This window comes from Panthera onca, chromosome C1 (genome assembly GCF_046562875.1).
Source record: "Panthera onca isolate mPanOnc1 chromosome C1, mPanOnc1 haplotype 2, whole genome shotgun sequence".
Lineage (NCBI taxonomy): Eukaryota > Metazoa > Chordata > Mammalia > Carnivora > Felidae > Panthera > Panthera onca.
Window position 1 is genome coordinate 142,085,641 of NC_138346.1, and position 19,126 is coordinate 142,104,766.

Genomic DNA, 19,126 nt, shown 5'->3' on the forward strand with positions numbered 1-19,126 from the left:
AGCCTGGAGCCTGCTTCCCATTCTGTGTCTCCTTCTCTCTCTGCCCCTTACCCACTCATGCTCAATCTCTCTTTCTCAAAAATAAATAAACATTAAAAAAAAAATAAAAGGGGGGGCGCCTAGATGGCTCAGTCAGTTAAGCATCTGACTTTGGCTCAGGTCATGATCTCACAGTTTGTGGGTTCAAGCCCCACATCAAGCTCTGTGCTGACAGCTCAGAGCCTGGAGTCTGCTTCGGATTCTGTGTCTCCTTCTCTCTCTGCCCTGCCCCCACTCGTGCTCTCTCTCTCTCTCTCTCTCTCTCTCTCTCTCTCTCTCTCAAAAATAAATAAACATTAAAAAAAAATAAAAGGACGGGGGGCGCCTGGATGGCTCAGTCAGTTAAGCATCTGACTTTGGCTCAGGTCATGATCTCACGGTTCGTGAGTTGAAGCCCCGCGCTGGGTGCTGTGCTGAGCCTGCTTCAGATTCTGGGTCTCCCGCTCTCTCTCGCACCTCCCCCACTCACCCTCTGTGTCTCTCTCTCCCTCTCAAAACTAAACATAAAAAAAAGAAAGAAAAAGAAATGATTGGTATCAGAGTAGCCAGTAGTAGGGGCTGATGCGGAATGAAGGAGTCACGCACATGGAAGGTGGTCCTCTAGGGACTCCAGCCTCACATGGAAGATCTAGTCCTAGAGCAAGACCCTGGAGGGCTGGGCTAGGCAAGGGGGCGAGGCTGGAGGAGCATCCGGCAGAACATCCAGGCAGGATGTGTAGACAGACTCCCAGCTCTGCAGCTGACTTGGTGAGGGGGGCAATGGGGAACTGGAGGTGCGACCCAGGTCCTGTGGGGAGGGGTGTTCAGGATCCCCAGTCAGACTGGCTGCGATGGGGTGGGGCATCGAGGGCTCAGTAGCTGTGGATGGACCGGGAGCTCCCCCTGCGTGAGGGCCGAGTAGGCAGGTGCCGTGGACACACGTGCCACCTGCTAAAACAAACAGGTCTCCAAACGACAGCGGCTCTGGAGTAAGAAAATCATTGGAGACATCTGAGCAAGTGTGATTAAAACCATATGTGCAATTTTCATATGTGATCTTAAAGTTTGAAGGCTAAAAATATTTTAAGACTGAGAAAATTCTTAAACGCCTCCTCATTGGTCCCTGGCTTTCAAGGTTCAGGAGTTACCGTTGTACCAGCCTGTCAGTCAGTGGCTCAGGGCAGAGCCATCCACACTCCTGTGGGGGGCATGTGGTCTGACATTTGGGTGGGATCAGGAATATGCCCTGCAGTAGGAACAAATGGGAACCGAAGCTCCCATTTGCTGAGTGCCTACTATGTGTTGAGTGCCCGGCTCTTTATGGGTTGTCTCACTTGGGCCTCAGAAAAACCTGGTAAGTTGGAGGAGGAAACGGAGGCTCAGAGAAGTTAAGAAATTTCCCAAGGTCACCCAGCTTGCTAGCAGTGCAGTAAAGACTTGAACCCACCCTGGCTGTCCTTCTACCCTACCTGCCAGTGTCACTTTTGAGGCATGCAAATATGTGTCTCACAGCTCAGTGTTAGAAGATGTCATTTTGCAGAAATGCTTGTGAGATGGGAGAGCTGGGGGCAGTGGAGATGGGAGACAGTGCAGCTGGTCCTGGTCGGGGAGGCTTCACGTGTCCTGGCTTTGCAGATGCCCCTCAGAGCATTTCTCCAGCTCTGCTTGGGAGGGGCTTCTGAGGGGTATTTGTGGTCACTATTAGTTGCTTATATAGCTCACACCTACCAAAGTGGAAGGAAGGAGAAAGAGGAAAGCACACAGCACAGAAAACTTCGGAGCTACAATGCCCAGAAAAACAAATGCCCGCTTTAGGCGAGGTGCGTGCATCGTGAGTGTAGAATGGAAAGAAGCGTGGAGAGGCTGGCTCATCTTGGATGAGTGAGACTCCCAGGGGCATATGGATGGGCTTCGGGGGGCAAAGTATCCCCTGAAATTATATGTAAAACATTACAGCGTGTGCCTTTTTGCTCTGGGAGGAGGCTGGATGGTTTTCATGGACTGTGAGAAAAGACAGAGACCACCAGAATCCAAGTCTGCTCTGCGAGGTTGGAATTCTGCCCCATGCTTGCACGTTTCATTTTGCCTTAATGCTGAAGACTGAAAATTGGGCTTGTGTAACAGGATTCCTGGGGTGATATCAGAAAATAGGTGGTGGTGGTGGGATGTATGGGACGGAATTGTGCAAGAAAGCAGAGTCAGGGCTGGGCGCTCAAGTAATTTAGCTCCACGATGTCAGTTTTACAATTTTAATAGCCAGTTAGAGAAACAGAAATTTACTGGGGGTTCCGTAAGACCCGGTAGGGAGAAATGTGCTTGTGAATACTGTCCTTAGTTCCTTTGTTGATGTGGTAGGCAGATCAATGCTGCTTCCGGACAGAGGCCATTTGACAGCCATAGTCTTTCACCCCCATGAGGAATCTGAGGACTGGCAGACCGAGATGTGCACGGTAGACCCTCTTAAACGCACCCTCTGTATTCGCAGGCGCAAGCAAACATCTTGTCCACAGCAACACACAGAGTGGCCCTGAGAGCCACCCTCCTCCCACCGGGTGCAGTGTGCATTTTGAGCAAGAGATGAATCTCGTTTGCATATAGGAAAATGTGTCCAGTGGTCTTTGGCAGCTTGTGTAGCTGCTGAGTCTGGCCTGAGGGGAAGGAGACTTCTTCCCTGATGGCTTCTCCTCATCCTCAGTGGTTTCCCAACAAATTCCCCTCGAGCCCTGCGTCCTATCACTTACGTGAGGGTGGGCACTCAGAGATGCACCAGCTTCTCCACCACCAGCTCGCCTCCTGCTTTGTCGTGCTCAGAATACCGCAGTCAGGCCAGGTGTCTGGGAAGCTTTGGGAGACAGGGTTGCAGAGAAACGCACCTTTTCTGGTGCTGGGTGGCTCAGTCGGTTGAGCGTCCGACTTCGGCTCAGGTGGTGATCTCACGATTTGTGAGTTCAAGCCCCATGTCCAGCTCTGTGCTGACAGCTCAGAATCTGGAGCCTGCTTTGGATTCTGTGTCTCCTTCTCTCTCTGCCTGTCCCCCACTCGTGCTCGCTCGCTCACTTTCTCTCAAAAGTAAACAAACATGAAAAAAAATTAAATGCACCTTTTTTGGCTCTGGGCTTCCCAGGATGCTCTTCAAGGGGCAGAACCTGCAGAAGGCAGTCTTGGATACTTAGGATTGGGCCCATCCGGGTTCATCTTCTCCGTTTCGTGGGGCACCAGGGAAAAGGGAATGGTAGCATCAGTCTTACTCCCTAGCTCATTAAAGCTGTTTTTGTTCACCAAGAGTCTGAATGCCAGGGTTTAGTGGAGGCAAAAAGTCAGGAGAGAGGTCTTGCTGGGGAGGTGGAGTCTCAGGAGTTGCTACGAGAGGCTGAGCTGTTGTGACCTCCACAACTGGTGTTCACCCCTTGACTGATGCTCTGAGCGTGTCCCTGTGGGCAGGAACGAGCCCAGGCCTTGCAGCCTTGGACCAGTACCCTCAGGTGACAGCGTGCTGCCCACCGTGGGCAGTGTCACTGTCCACAGGGCTACTTGACAATGACGAGCACCTCAGTGCGCTTAAGGCGTGATGCCCTGATTCTGGGCTGGCTTTGGGGAGGGGAACGGTGGCGTACTGGCAACGTGGTCTTCCTAGTTGCCCTGAAACAGGTAAAAGCAGATACCTGGAAGGCACATCTCTCTCCCTACACAACTCTCCCCACCCGTGCCAGGTCAAAGAGAGGGTCTGCCTCACTGGGACCCTGATCTTCTAGTGAAGACGGTAGCACTCTGGGAGAGGGACTCTTGCAGGCTCTCAGCCTCCCTCAGTGCAAGGGCTGCTGCCGACAGGAAGCCCCGTCTGTGGAATATGGCTGGCAGGCAACTCCTGTTTCCATGGTTACTATATAGGGCAGGTTAGTATTAGGGCTGCCCAAAGAAAACAATGGCATTGAGGACAACACTTGAGCGGGGGCCTTCCTCTGGCCCTTCTAACCCTCTTCCCAGATTGGGTGAACAACATTTGACCTGAAGGCATGGGGTAGACCCCCTCGAGGGTCTACCTGGCTGCCCTGGCTTTTTTCACAGGTGTGTTCCTTGGTGCAGAGGAGCAAGTCTTCCCGGAGGCCAGAGGGGGCGCAAGAGAGCACAGTTTCCCAGGAGCTCTGTGAGACACCCAGCACCACTCCCTCTCTGCCTCTCCCCCTCCTCATTGAGTCCCTGGGGTCTCACTAGAGATGCTGACCCTGGTCCTGAGAAAGGCGTAATGTGTTGAAAAGCCTGAATCCAAATTTGGTCCTAACTCACGTGCACCAAATCATCAGAGAGTGACCCCAGCCCCGGGTCACTGCCTTTTCATGGGGCCGTGTGAGTAACAGGTTTAATTATAAGACATTAAAAAATCTCTTATTCATATTTCTACATAACTGCATACCAGGTTCTGCATTCACAGGCTGGAGTCCCTGGTCCTTTGTTCTCTGCTGAGTGACATACTGTCCTGGTCTTCTGTTTCTTTGTAACTAGAATAGAATAATCACTGTGGGGAGAACATGGGAGAATTGATCAGTGTGGATGCAGATATTTAGAAGCATAACAAGTCAGTGAAGGGCACTTTGCAAATTCACGCAATTATCATCTTTAGATGCAACAACCACACATTATTTTAGTCTCCCTCCTTGGCCATTTCAGGAGAAATTTATTAAAACCTTTGAGTGCTGTTTCAGAAATTATTTTTGGTATGGAACAAAAAAAAATGTAAATGCTTAGGAAACACTTACCTAGTAAGACTAGCTCATTCTTTAATCCTGACAGAATCAATTCTTTCGACATTTGGGGGCGTTTCTTAGAGTAAACAGGGTAAGTGACAAGAGCTGTGAGTCTCCAGTGACCTGAGGATCTTTTGTTTTGCTTTTACCCTGGCCCTGGAGCATCTGATGACATAATTCTTGGTAATTTTACATGGCTGAATTATTTGCATATTTCTTTCAGGAATGCATTTCATTCAGACTTTCTGAGGGTCCGGGAGGAGTTTAGAGGCTTTGGCTGACGAATCTCTCTGAATTTCTGTGACGGATTTAAAAAGCTGTTGCCCTTCCTTTTCCCAGGCTGGAGATGGTGTTTTTTGTTTGTTTGTTTGTTTTGTAGCCTCTTGGGGAGTTTCTTAGCCTGGTGGTGCTTCTTATTTCCTGCCAAGGGGGATGAGCAGGTGAAGACTGGGCCCCTTACCTGGTGGCTGTTGGCCTGATTGATGGGCCATCTACACAGGCCATGGGCTCTGGCTGCTCAGGTGGACTTACCTTTGAACCCCGGCTAATAGAAATGAGGGCAAACAGAGTAAATGCTTGCTCGTGGATACAGTACTCGGGTTGTGGAGGACAGTACTGAGCCACCAGCCAGCCCATCTCCAGGGGCCCCTCCAGCTCAGAATCCCCGTGAACTCTGTCACCCTTCCTGCTTGCTACTGGCTTCTTGGGAGCACTTCCATGGACCCAGGAGCTCCCATGACTGCACATCTCACCTCCAGAGTCACAGAGGAGGACTGAGGGAGCATAAAGGAAGTCAGCCTCCCCTTTCCCCACCATCCCTGTGGTGCCGACTTATTGTCACTCCATCCCCACACCCTCTGTATTTATGAGGCTGCCCCTCTGCCCCTTCAGGCCGCATCCAAGCACAGAAGCCGCTCACCAGGCATTGAACAAACACGTCTCTATTTTTACAGGCCAACTTGACCTAGTCCAAAGGCCGAGGCCTCCCGAGGATTTGCCGCTAATCCTGTTGGATATTTCTCATACCTCCCTCATGCCTCATCTGGTGTCGTTCCTTTCTGCACTGAATAGGTTCTGTTTCTTCCTCATTGCAAGTTTCTGCCTGTGTGAAGTTTCAGACAGCTTCAGGACACATTCCAGTCTTGAGTGGCCAAAGCCACAGAAAGGTAATGTTTGGAACAGTAGGAGAGGAGCTACAGGCAGAAACCTGGGTTTAACTTGAAAAACAAAAACAAAAAACAAACAAAAAACATTGTCGAGCATCCACTGTAACTGGAATGCTAGAAGGGAGGTGATTACTTTCCCCCGAAGGTCATAGGAGGCTCTCCCTGGGGGCAAAGGCCTCAGCACAGGAGGATGGCTTGGCTGCGTGTACTGCATGGGCCTCACGGTCCAAGTCCTGGATCTGGGTTAGGCAGAGAGGACAATTCAAACAGAGTTTTCCAAGTGAAGGAGGGAAATGAGACAAATAGTGGGGAGGACCAGAAGGAGGTACATAGCCTGTCCCCCATCCTCTCAACAGACCACTCGGCCAGGTGGGAGGGCATGGGACGCTTGGGGTGTTTGCTAACAGACTTGCTAATTAAACACCGGAAGACAGTATTGCTTTGCCCACAGTGATGGCTATGCCAACGTTATCAGCTGCAAGCTACCTGCCAGGAGCATTCTAATTAAAAATAAATAGTACTGCGGGTGGGGTGGGACAGTGGGGCCAGGGACCCTGCCCACATTTCTTAGGACTTGTAGGATTGGTCCTAAAGGAAAGTCACACCCCAGTCACCTTTAGGTCCTTTTCTCAAAGGAGCCTCTGTCTAATCACAAGGTGGTGTGATGCATGCTTCCTTAACCCTTAGCTGGTAGGGTAACAGGCAAACAGATAAAGCCTCTAGGAGCAGACTGCCTGCTGCCCTAAAGCCCTGGAAAGGACAGGCTGCCTGAGGGGGATAATGATTTCTGCTGGGTCTCTAAACTGAGGGGACAGCTAAAGCCCAAAGCCTCTTCTAAGAGAGGTTAGAATTTCATCAGAAAGCAAGTCTGGTCACATGAGAATTTCTGGCACTGTGTGCATGGCAGGCTGGACACCAGCCTGCCAGAATTGAGCGAGTGGATCGTATTGGCTTCAGCGGAGGGGAAGAGTCCCAGCCTGGCCTGGGAGAAGGAGTGGCTCACTCCCCCGACCGGACCGGCCACGGGATTGCGGGCAGCAGCAGCCAAGCTGCTGCCGCCGTGGGGCCAGGGCTCCGACGCCCAAGCCCCATTTCTTTTAACCCTAACGAAAGTGTGTGGTCCAGGGACTGGACACTGAAAGATGCCTAAGGAATGCAATGCTTTCCACGCCCTCTCGGCAGCCCTGTGCTGCTTCTATCACCGCAAGTCTTTCCTTGGAGCCAAGGTAGGTGCAGTTTTGAGATAAGGTGCATTGGAGATTCTTTTAGGGGCCTTGAAAGCGTTAGTCTTCTAAAAGGCACCAGAAAAAGTTTACAGCCTGCTGGCTGTAAAAACAGAGGTGCTTTCTTTGGTCGGTAGACCCTGCTAAGCCCCTAGTGAACCGCCTCCCCTAGAAGCAGAATCCAGCTGCACAGAAGGAGGTTCTAGTCTGTGTTTTGGGATGAAGCTGTGTTTTTCAAGACACTTTCAGTCTCTTTGGGCTGACATTCTATACCAAAGTAACTCAGTAAGATGGAGCTATTTTTCTTCTTTCTCTCTTTGTGTCTCTCTTCCCTTGTTGGCAGTGAGTGTGAGGTGGCTGAGCCCCTCTCTCTCTGCTGAACCTGCTAGTCCATTATGTCAATAACGTATATAACATGCAGAAACCACCAGACGACTCCTTGCAAGTCTCAGCCGGGTTCCAAAGCATTTCGGCATTTGGAACTGCCTTTTCTTTACTACTCCCATTTTGAACCTTGGTTACGAGACACAAGTGCCAAAGGTTTTGCGTAATATGTCAGTGCACTATTTTGACGAAAATATTCAAAGAACCTCATTTGACTAATTCAAGACAAGACTTGTGTTCCGTGTTGCCTGCCTGTGACAACACTAGGAATGAAGATTAATACAGGTTCTCATTGATTCGTGGGTTTGTGCACCGTGGAAGAAATCCTGTCGGTCCTAGCTTGACTGCAGACCTCATTTATTCTTGGGAAGTAGGAATCCGAAGCTCTCGTGACATTCTTCCCACCCAGATGTTGGAGCTCCGTCTCCTGAGGGACTGACTTATTTAGTGCAGGGTTATGATGTTCCGCTTCCTTCTTTTTAATAATGCTTGAAAGAGAAGATTTCTCAGGCAAACCTAACAGGAAAACCTATTAAAGGGAGAAAGAGCCCTTTATAGAAATAATATACCCTGCGGGAGAGGAGGGTAGGCTTCTTCTGATTTTACTGCCCTGTTGGAGTGTTCCGAGTAGCTTTCTAACCATCTAGCAAAGTTTGTTTTTGTCTTTGTCAAGGAATTCGGGGGCGGGGGTGAGTAATTAATCATCGGTTAAAAGTGTTTCCTCCCTGATTTAAGAGCCCTTTTCTATCCTGGAGTCCAGTGGGGTGATATGAGGACCATGTAGTTTCTGGCCTAAATATGGATCGTTCTAGCGTCGGGTGGATGAAGTCATGCCATTAACAGTATTTTAAAGCTGTCAAAGATAGACCAGGAGGTCCCAAAGGGACCATACACTTCAGGGATTGGCAGTAGGTTTTCACTCTAATAGAAGTCCTTCCAGAAGCCAACTTCTGCTAATTCAGAAAAGTGCCGCTCAGGGTTCATATGTGAGGAAATAGCCCATAAATATCTGGGCCCAAGCGATGAGATTCTGCTTGGATGCCCCAGTTCCTTTGCAGTTATGTCCTCGGAGGCCTGCACAGAGAGGCCACAGTATTACATGGGGTGAGCCTGATTTAGCCATTCTTCAGCTCTCCCTCCCTGGCCTCCCTGTGACTGCCACTCCTGGTGGTTGACTGATGGTAGAAACATCTCCTTTCTACCCAAGGCTTCCCACCTCGCTCCCAGTTTGGTGCATCTTTGTGGAAGGGACCTGATGTGCTCACTCACCAGAAACTGACACTTTCAGACCCAACTTAGGGCTCCCCACTGAACCTCGAAGTGTGCTTCCCGTCCTGTTTTGCTTGGGCGGTCACCTCCTGTGCTTTCCGCCAGAGTTGCCCCGGTGATAATGCCGCATCGCTTTATTTTATTGACTCCTACTTTAATTAGGGTTTTCGGGTCTTGCCACTCATAATTAGTTTCTGTTGCAATTAGGGTTGCAAAACTACATTGGGATTGATTGCCTGATAGCAAAGCGGAAATAAAGCTCCAGTTCTTGACCGTGTATGCTGCTTCCCTTGGCATGAATTTCTCATACCAAAAATAACACTCTGGTAGCCATGGTAACTTTCCATTTGGTCTAATCCATATCATCTCTGGAGAAACTAGAATGTTATTAATAGTGTTTGTTGTATGGGAAGAAAACTAAAAATATAAAAGCTCCTTCATTACATAGGAGACCAATCACGCTGGTGCTTTGAGGGAATAAAATCTTACTTGCAGAGATTTGATGGAATTTAGAATGTATTTAGGGGCCTCGTGTGGACTTGCATACCAAGGCCCTGGAAAAGAGTGAAACAGGGGGCCAAGAATGGAGAGGAGAATCAAGGATATGCAATCCTTGCTGGCCCCAGTGGAGTTGAGGCCAGAGACGAGATGTTCCAGCCATGTTGAGGGTCACAACCTTAACATCCCTGAAGGGGTTCACAGAAGGCAGCCAATTCACAAAAGACCAGTGGGTCTTGGGTGAGAAAAGGAAAGGCTATTTTGCTTATGCCCTGTGAAAAAGAGTTTGGAGTGAAGATATTATCGATCCATAACATTACTGAGGCACGTTCAAGTCCAAAAGTCCCTGAACATTGAATGTAATAGCCCATCCATGCGTAAGCACTCTACCGGGAGGGTGGGGTGGAAAGTGACCATTGAGGGAGAGCCCCTGCTTTGAAGGACTTACCACAGGAGCACTAGGTCATAGTGTCATCTCATTATGTTTCCAAAAGACTTTCCAGGGTCTGAGTTCCTTCACAAGGAACACAAGTGAGTTGTCTTCCTGCAGTCTCAAAACGAGTGCTTTGAGTTGGCAGGGTGATAGTTTACCCCTTCCCCCAGAGGAGAAACTGCTTACCCAGAATCATTCAATGGAGCACCAAGGATAGAAACCAGGTTGTCTGGCTTCAAGCCCTTCAATGTCCCTTCTATGATATCACATTAAGACCATTGAAACCTAAAACAAGAAGACAGTGTGCACATAATACTTCAGTTTACAACGCAGTTGGGGAAGAATAGTGTGAACCCCAGTTTTCAGGAGAGGCTTCGGGGGGTGGGGCATGCAGAGGTAATTTTCAGAGAATAGGTAATCCTCCTACAGACGGGGTGGGACCACCTTTAGGTCTCTCATGAACCACAGAAAGAATTTGGTGAGAAGCACAATCGATCCCATTTCTGGAACTGGCAATAAGAACAAACCGCCACTCTGGTCCCTGTGTCTCTGATTTTTCTTGTGTGGAGGCCGGGGGAAAGGAGCTGAAATTTGCCTCCTTACCAATGGCCACTCCTGAGGGAAGGCCTGTGTGATTTTCACTCCAGGGGAACCTAAGAGGTGGGAGTTCCCTTGCAAGTGCAGAATAGCTGTGTTTCTGAAGGAGCCTAAACAGAGAGGTTGGAGCATAGAGACGGTACATAAATGAGTTGTTTAGTCTCGGCTAACCAGTCACTGAGTCCGGTGGCATTGGTGTTGGCAATGAGAAGTCATGGTTAGAAGGCAGTAGAATTTAAGCATATACTTTCCCACGCATAGATGTGATCGTCTTTGCAGCCATCAAGTGCTCTATAGCGGGAAGAGCTTGAATCGAGCTGTTGCTACTCTTAGGTTTTGTTTTTGCTTTCGGTCATTTCCCATGCCCCTAGAAAAAGTATTGGGAGCTCTCTGAATGCACATTTACAGCCTGAGGTGTCCCATCTGCCCATCCCTAGACGGTTGGATTCCTGGAACTTGTTTGCATTAGAAACTGCTTTCCTATGTCAGAGTGAATGTGGTAGAGCCAAGGTCCTGCTTGCCTTCCCTGTGGCCAGTCCCGTGGTGTGTTTGCTCTCGTGACAGCTTGGGCACTAGTCTTCCATCCTGGTGTTGATGATGGCCTGGGTTGCCTTAGTCAGTGGGGCTGATGCACCATCAGCACGAGCTGTGCAAAGTGGAAAAAGGCACTCGGGAAGTGTCTTTCCAAGTGACTCAGCCCCTCCTCAGGGCGGCTGCTAGTTGCTCACTTATCTCTCCTGCCCTCCAAAATAAGCCTAGCACAGCTTTTTTTTAAAGAGACCTAAATGCATTCCATTGGCATCTGGGAGCTTGTGGGATCTGGTTTCAGCATCAGGGGAAGGGAGGATATGGCTGACAGCGGCTGGGTCCCGGCACCCCCTCTCCGCAGACCCCGGAGCTTGGATCCTGGCCGAGGCCTTGTTTTTGTTGGAGAAACGTGGGTGGGAAGCAGAAATGAGACTGGGACCCTGGGAAAATTCTGTTAGTGGGTTCAGCACCTCCAGGACGACAGAGAAGCGGGCCTGTGCCAAACACTGGGGAGAGCGCTGGAGAGTCTGCATGCTGGGGCCACAGAGGCCTTCCTGCTACACCATGTGAGGGGTCTGGGGTATGTGGAAGGCCCAGGGCTCTGTAGCTGTGTTTGAAGATGTTAGAGACCACTCTGGGGCCTTTTAGCTGATGCATATTTTGGATGTCTCCAGGCCAGCAGAGGAAACTCGGGCTGTCCTGGCAGGGGAGGGGAGGGGAGGAGCGCCTCGTGGGTTTGGACTGCGGCATCTCTGTCCTTGTCTGGATTTCCAGTGCGTGTCCACAGCCCCAGGGGCTACTGTTGGAATCTGGCTCTGGCCATGAGAATGTCATGGCTTATTTTTCTGGCTTATGAAAGAACTATGATCAGTCTTTTAGTTTGTATAGAGAACGACTCTCCCCAGTGTCCACTCTGAAACACGTGTGCTTTTACAAAAGCAGTTACGCACAGACAACCAACAAGCTAGAATCCTAGTTTCTTAATAAGATGGAATTTGAGAGACCCGTGAGCCAGCCTCCTACCTACATCCCCGCCCCCCACGCCCTGCCTGTATACGAGGGTCTGCTGGGTGCTGGGGGGCCATCCAAGCTCCTGCCCTGAAGGAGCTCCCATGTCTGGTGGGGAGATGAAAGTGCAAGTGGCTCTCTCTCCAACGTGCATGGGAGGTGCAGGGCAGGCGTGACACCCGGTGTGTTGTGAGACCCTGGGCAGAGGTGTTAATGCAGCCCCGGGTCAGGGAACTTCCAGGAGGAGGTAACACTGAATGGCTCCTAAAGCAGCAGTGGGCAGAAGGGCACAGGCAGGAGAGCAGGCATCACACCCTGGAGGGACGCCTGGCCGAAGCTGAGAGCAGAGAAAAGAGAGGTGGTTGGTGAGCGGATTGTGCAGGGCAGTGGGAGCCAGTGAACAGTGTGGGTGGGGAGCGGGGGGAGGTCTGGGCTCCGTCCTTTTGCAGGCAGCATGAGCTTGAGGAGCGCCTCCCCCAGCTCAGGCCCACGTCCTCGAAGCCTCCCATCGGCTCGGCTTGTCCCTGCTCAGCCCCCTGGGGTCTGCCTCCCTCCACCTTCTCTTTTGGCCCTTTTTGCACACTCGCGAGATCTTGTTTCTTCACAGCAGCAGTTAAGACCATCGGGTACAATATTTTTCCGTCCCCACTACTACCCCCACAAGCCACAACTATATCCAGCTCCAGATCCTCACTTCCTCCGAGGATGAAGTGTCCTGACCAAGGCTGGCCCTGCCACCTGTGCCCATGACCACCTCCTCTGCATAGACTTCTCTCCATTGGCCTCTCCTCAGAGACCTTCAGTCTGTCCCTCTCCACCAACACTTTCCTCTGAGTTTGTACGCATGCTCCAGTCTTTCCCATTCTAAAAATACTGCTTATTTCCATGTCTTCATTTCTTGGTCCCTGTCTTCCTCCACCCAAAAACTGATTAACACGGTCTCTGTTTTTCTCACTTCCCGGTGGCCACTCTGCCTCCTTCACCCCACCGGCAGCCTTGCCAAGTCTGGTGGATGCCGTCCAATTCTGATTTTATTGGAACTCTGCTGCACTTGGCATTATTGGCTCTTCCTTCCTGAAAGTCTTGACCGCCAGGACACCGCACTCTACTTGTTCTCCTGGATCTTTCCCAGGATCCCTTCCTGAGCTCCCACCCTATTGCTAGAGACTGAATCTTTGTGTCCCCCCTACCCCCAAATTCATGCTGAAATCCTAACCTCGGGTGTGCTATATTAGGAGGTGGTAGGTGGAGCCCTTATGAATGGGATTAGTGCTCTTACGAAAGAGCGCTCTCCTGCCCCTCTGCTGTGTGAGGACACAGTGAGAGGAGAGCTATCTAGAACTCGGAAGCAGGCCAGGCACTGAACCTGCCAGCACCTTGCTCCGGGACTTGCGTCCAGAACTGGGAGAAGTACGTGTTTGCGGTTTTAACTACCCAGTATATGGTATTTATCTTACAGAAGCCCCAAAGGATTAAGACATTATCTTCAGTTTCTCTTTCTAGCCTGCCTCTTAAAAACCCTTCTGATATGCCCTCGACCCCCCCATCTCTTAGGTGGCAGTTGAGATAGGCTACCCCACATTCTGAGGATTCCCCAGTGCGTGCCCAGTCCAGCCCTTCTCTCACAGCCCCTGGATCCCGCGGCCTGGTGAGCCACTCCATCCAGACAGGGCAGGGGCATCTTAGGCTGTGCGTCCTCTTCCACAAACCTGCCCCCTCTGTGCTTCTGTGTTGGGAGTTGGTGGCTCAGCATCTTCCAGGAGCTCCGGTGTCTCTTCTCCCATTCATCTTCCACGTCTCAAGATGTCTTAAGATTTTACTCCTCAACATTGCTCTCATCTGCCTCTTGCTCCCTGACTCTGCCACCAGCACTGTGCTTCCTAACTGATCTTCCTGCCCTACTTCTTCATAGGACGTGATTTCACCTTTATGTTTGACCTTTCTAGACATGGGGTGTGTACTGTGCCCTTAAGGTGCTACATTCCCACATGTGAACAACTCTAATTGCTAGAAGGTCTCTCTTTGCTTTGAGTCAAAATCTGTGTTCCTGCAGTGTCTACCTTATTCTGCAGTTAAACGGGCATGACAGCCCTTCAGGTGCATTTTTTCCTCCCATTATTGTAGGCATGTCTGTTTTGAGACCAAATTGGTTGGTATGAGTGAACACCTAGAAATAAAACAGTATGTGGGGGAGGGTAGAGGGGTGATACTGGATGAGTTTCCTTAGGGAGTTGAACCAAGTCTGTTTGACCATCATCTAGGGATGGCAGTAGCCCAAGCCTTCAGCTATTTCCACACAGCCCTCATGTTTCCTTTAAGTCTGCTCTGTACGGACTAAACATTTCCAGTGCTATATATACTTTGGGAGACTTGGATTCTAACTAATATTCTCTAAGTCTGAGCAAATCATGAACATTCAGGGCCTTGGTGATGTTGACTCTTGTGAGATCTAAATCTTCTTCCTGCCTACATAACTCCAGGAGCATCGTACAGATTCATGTCCGATGAATCTGAGTTGCATCGTTTTTAGGTGTCTTGTTCCTCTCAAGTTCAGCTGCTGTTTTCCTGTTTCTGCCATGACATCTGGCATGGTGATTGTGTTTCTCAAAAGCTTGTTAAACGAGATATGTGGCTGTCGAGTGCTTTGAGCTCCTGTTGGAAAAATACACCTTTAAAGTGATGTGTGTCGGGGCCCCTGGGTGGCTCAGTCAGTTAAGCGTCTGACTTTGGTTCAGGCCATGATCTCAGTGGTTCGTGACTTCAAGCCCCGCGTCAGGCTCTGTGCTGATAGCTGGGTGCCTGGAGCCTGCTGTGGATTCTGTGTCTCCCTTTCTCTCTGCCCCTCCCCTGCTCACGCTCTGTTTCTCTTGCTCTCAAAAATAAATAAACATCTAAAAAGATAATAATAATAAAGTGACGTGTGAGTTCTGTGTTGGAAGTGGTAGAGTCAATGCTTGGCCAAAACCCATCTTGTGATGAATTGTTTGGTTTAACTGAGAACCTACTGTGTACTTAGCCCTGACATACGATTGCTTTACCCCAAACCAGATGTCTGAGACAGTTATTAGTCATGGTATGTTTTTGGAGAGGGAGAATTTGGAAAGTTATCTATTCTACACCCCACGCTGGAAGGGTTTCTGACTCTGGATTTTCCTCTGTGTGTGTTTGGCATTTCTTGTTTTTCTTTCCAGTTAGATCTCCTAGTGTCTTTCAGCCATGATGCATTTTGTTTATTCATTCATTGTCTCATTCATTCAAGATGAATTAAGAAAAGGATGGTACAGGGGCACCTGGGTGGCTCAGTCGGTTGAATGTCCGACTCTTGATTTTGGCTCAGATCATGATCCTAGGGTCATGGGATCAAGCCCCGAGTCAGGCTGTGCGCTGAGTGTGGAGCCTGCTTAACATATTCTCTCATATTCTCTCTCTCTCTCCCTACTCCCCACTCCCCCTTACTCATGTGCTCTCTTCCACGTGCTCTCTCTCCCTCTCTAAAAACAACAAAATAAAAGGATGGTACAGTTGACCCTGAACAATCCCCTGTGTAAAGTCCACATAAATTAACTGCCAACAGCCTACTGTTGACTGGGAGCCTAATGTAAACAGTCAATTAACGCATATTTTATATGTTATATGTATTATACAGTGTGTCCTTACAATAAAGTAAGCTAGAGAAAAAATGTTATTAAAAAAAACCATAAGAGGGGCGCCTGGGTGGCTCAGTCGGTTAAGCGTCCGACTTCAGCTCAGGTCACGATCTCGCGGTCCATGAGTTCGAGCCCCGCGTCGGGCTCTGGGCTGATGGCTCAGAGCCTGGAGCCTGCTTCCGATTCTGTGTCTCCCTCTCTCTCTGCCCTTCCCCCGTTCATGCTCTGTCTCTCTCTGTCTCAAAAATAAATAAACGTTAAAAAAAATTAAAATAAAAAAAACCATAAGAGAAAATACATTTACAGTACTGTATGGTATTTGCCCCCCAAAATCTGCATATAAGTGGACCTACACAGTTCTAACCTGTGCTGTTTGAGGGTCAACTATATTTGAATTAAATTGGTTTTGATTTTCTGATATTCTTCAAGTGTATTTATTTATTTTTGAGAGAGAACATGCTTGTGAGCAGGGGAGGAGCAGAGAGAGAGGGAGAGAGAGAGAGGATCCTAAGCAGACTCTACTCTGTCAGCATGGAGCCTCACGTGGGGCTCAAACCCACAAACCGTGAGATCATGACCTGAGCCAAAATCGAGTCGGATGCTTAACCGACCCAGGCGCCCTGATTTTCTGATATTCTTATTTAAGAGCAAATAGGGCATTTTGGTGAACAGCTATTTTCCACCAGATCACTCGTAATTTGGGTTAAGATGAATTAACAAGGTTGAATTACCAGTGGGAGAGATTTCCGGTTTGGAGCTCCTCACATTCTGAACTTTGGTCAGCTGGTCTTCAAACCCTCATCTTGGGGTCTGCCCTATTAGCCAGGGTTAGTCTCTGTTTATCCTTTCCCCATAGATGTTAACAAAGCACTGCTCTCATGGAATGAAATCTCGCTGCCAGACCCAGTGATTAATATTTCACTTGCATTATCTCATTTAGCCTGTGTGCCAACCTAGTGAGAGAGAGAAGTGGTATCGGAAGTTGAGGACATGGTTCAAGGGAGCAAAGCAGTTTACAGAGGGGGTGGCATAGGTCGCCTAGCACTCAACTTTTCATTTGAAGCCTTTTATTCCACTGACCCACTAAATGGTTAAGTGCAAGCAAGGACTTTCAGCCTTCATCCTAAGTGTGGCAGTCTGATTTCTCGTTGGGAGGAATCAGAAAACAGGGCTGCCTCGTGGGGATGATTTGGATGTTGCCCCTCCGCAGGCTGCTCTAGGAAGTCATCATCTAAATTAGATCTAGAGGGGAAGGTACCCCCAGAGCTTTCAGGACAAGAGGCTAACAAATGGCTACAAATGGCTTGTTGAAAATCTCATTTGTGTTTCAGTTTATCTTTTCCCAGGGAAAGATGAGACCCCTTGGAGCTGAGCACTGAGTGAGTCCATGGGTAAATAATGCTTTGTCGAGAGGGTAGAGGGTAGAAACATGATGGGCAAAGCCACCAGGGCAGGTAGCTGGGGAAGGAGCTCTTACAGTGTAATGAGCATGTTGAGCAGTTTCTCGCATGTGTAGGTAACTATTGTGAAGGGGAGCAGCCGCGAGGGTTGGTGTTGGGTGTGCTGCATTCGGTCCAACTTCCAATTCCTCCTGCAGTTTTTAGACTGATCGGTCTCCTGTGAAAAATAATTTTCAGTCCCTTGGTGTTCCATCAAAATAAAGCTAGGCATCAAAAGCAGTAACTTCATGATCCTGCGAGATGGAAAGGCGTAGAGACCTTGCCTAGAGAATGATGGGTGATAAAAGGTAACAGGGGTTGAACATGTAGGGGAGCTGTGCACACCGATCAGAATAATCCTAATGCAATTAGGTAAGCCTGGGGGGATCAAGTTACTGCTACGCCTAGGACGTGTGCTGTGGTAAGACTCCAGTGTGCATAATGTAAAATTAAACTAGTCTTTTTCATTCACACACATGGAAAGCCAAATGTTATTGGAAACTTCTCAGAACCTTGATAAACAAGGAGTTCCACAGATGTTCTCTTCATTTTTCCTATTTATAGTTTATGAGCCTCTTTTTGTAATACTTGATAAGGTTTGATAATGAATAAAATGAAATCTCTTGGATTTGGGCTCTTGGGGGATTTTGATGTCAGTTTCCTGTCTGTGCTAGGGTCTGATGGCCCTCGTATCATCATTTGTCTGTGAAAAGAAAAATCACAGGTAGTAGGAAAATGAAGCATCTTAATTTAATAGCAAATTGCAAATCTGTTTTTAATGGCACTGGAGTAAGAATCTGGTGTTGAGTGTGATAAATTATGCAGGTTTAATTATAAAATGGTAAAATGGCATCAAAACCCATCTGCAGAATCTTTTCTGAAGATGAGATTCTTTCTAGGATTTGGAAAGGAGAAAGTATGTCATCAAGGTACTTAAAATTAACATCAAATTAATTGAAGTGTTTCAGAATGCTAAAACTCACTGAAATTTTATGAGGTATCTTTGCTACCGATTCCTTTCTCAGAAGGGGCCAGAAGCCCTCGCTGACTTCAGATAGGATAGAGAACTCTGTGACCTTCGGCAAAACTGCTTGTGGCTGTTTGCTGTACGTTCTCTAAAGATGTCTTATCCCCTCGAAGCGGCTGTAACCCCTGTCAGGCCATGGAGCTGTTCTTTCTCGTGTCTGCGTCTCCCGTCAGACCTAGTCCAGGACACCGAGTGGCACAGTGGGCGCTCAGTAGGCCTTCGGGTTTAATCGGTGGCACAGTGTTCCAGTGACTATCAAGCTCTTGATTTGCAACTGGCCTTCTGATTGTTCCTGCAGAACTTTGGCCAAGAAGGTGAGGTAATCGGAGGCCCCGTGTTCCAGTGGCTATCAGACTCTTGATTTAAAAGTAACCTCCTGGCTGTTTGTGCAGCACTTTAGCCGAGAGGGTGTAGTGTGTGTGGACAGAACTGCCTACAGAGCCTGCTGCGCTGAGCTTTAATGTGAGGATTGAAAGGAGCAGGCTCAGAGGCACAGGACCCAAGTGAGACCAGAGGTCCCCACTGTCAACAGCCCGACACTTAAAAGGTGGGGAACGTGCTCGGGGTCTCTCCCTTCTAGCCAGAGAGCACCTTGGTATGAATTCAAATAAGGCACCTCTCCTCGGGATACTTGATTGCCATCCACCAGGCATCCGTTGCAATCAATATGGAAATTTTCTCTGCCATGTAAGAAGGGCACCTGCTTAGATGTAATGCCACTGTGCTGTTTGTGTACTGGAGCCCACGGCCAGGCCACTTGTGTGTCCACCTGCAGGGGGGACCAGGCCGAAATGCCCAGTTGCCCGTGCCACCATTGGCTTTTATCTACCCAATAGGATATTCAAAATTTTAATTTGACATGTTTTTTCCCTCTTGGGACTTTTATTTACAAAGTTAATGGTTTATTTAATAACTAAAGCTTTTGGCTTTAATCACAGTTATTAGCACGGAAGTTGTATTTGTCTAGCCTGGCGCCCAGTAGGAAAAGTTGCATCCGTAAATTGAAGCCCTTCTTCATTTACCTTTGGAGTGATAATAAAACATTTTTAGGCAAGCCACAAGGCCAGTGAGTGTCAATAAAAGGTGGCAGAGAAGCCAGCATACAAATTGTTTCACGTGGAGGCTATCTTCAAACTATCTTCAAACT

General features: G+C 48.9%; 1 protein-coding gene across 4 annotated transcripts in view; it reads left to right on the plus strand.

The window, feature by feature from the left end:
- The window catches only part of BCAR3 (BCAR3 adaptor protein, NSP family member), a 114,501-nt gene that overhangs the window by 53,446 nt on the left and 41,929 nt on the right, over positions 1-19,126 (plus strand). The window contains exon 1 of one of the 4 annotated variants that reach the window (XM_060623798.3): positions 6,889-7,152. The exons of the other annotated variants lie outside the window; for them this stretch is intronic. Within the exon in view, the coding sequence (XP_060479781.1) occupies positions 7,069-7,152 (84 nt within the window). The 5' untranslated portion in view covers positions 6,889-7,068. Of the gene's footprint in view, positions 1-6,888; positions 7,153-19,126 lie in introns of those variants that run through there. 4 annotated transcript variants of the gene reach the window in all.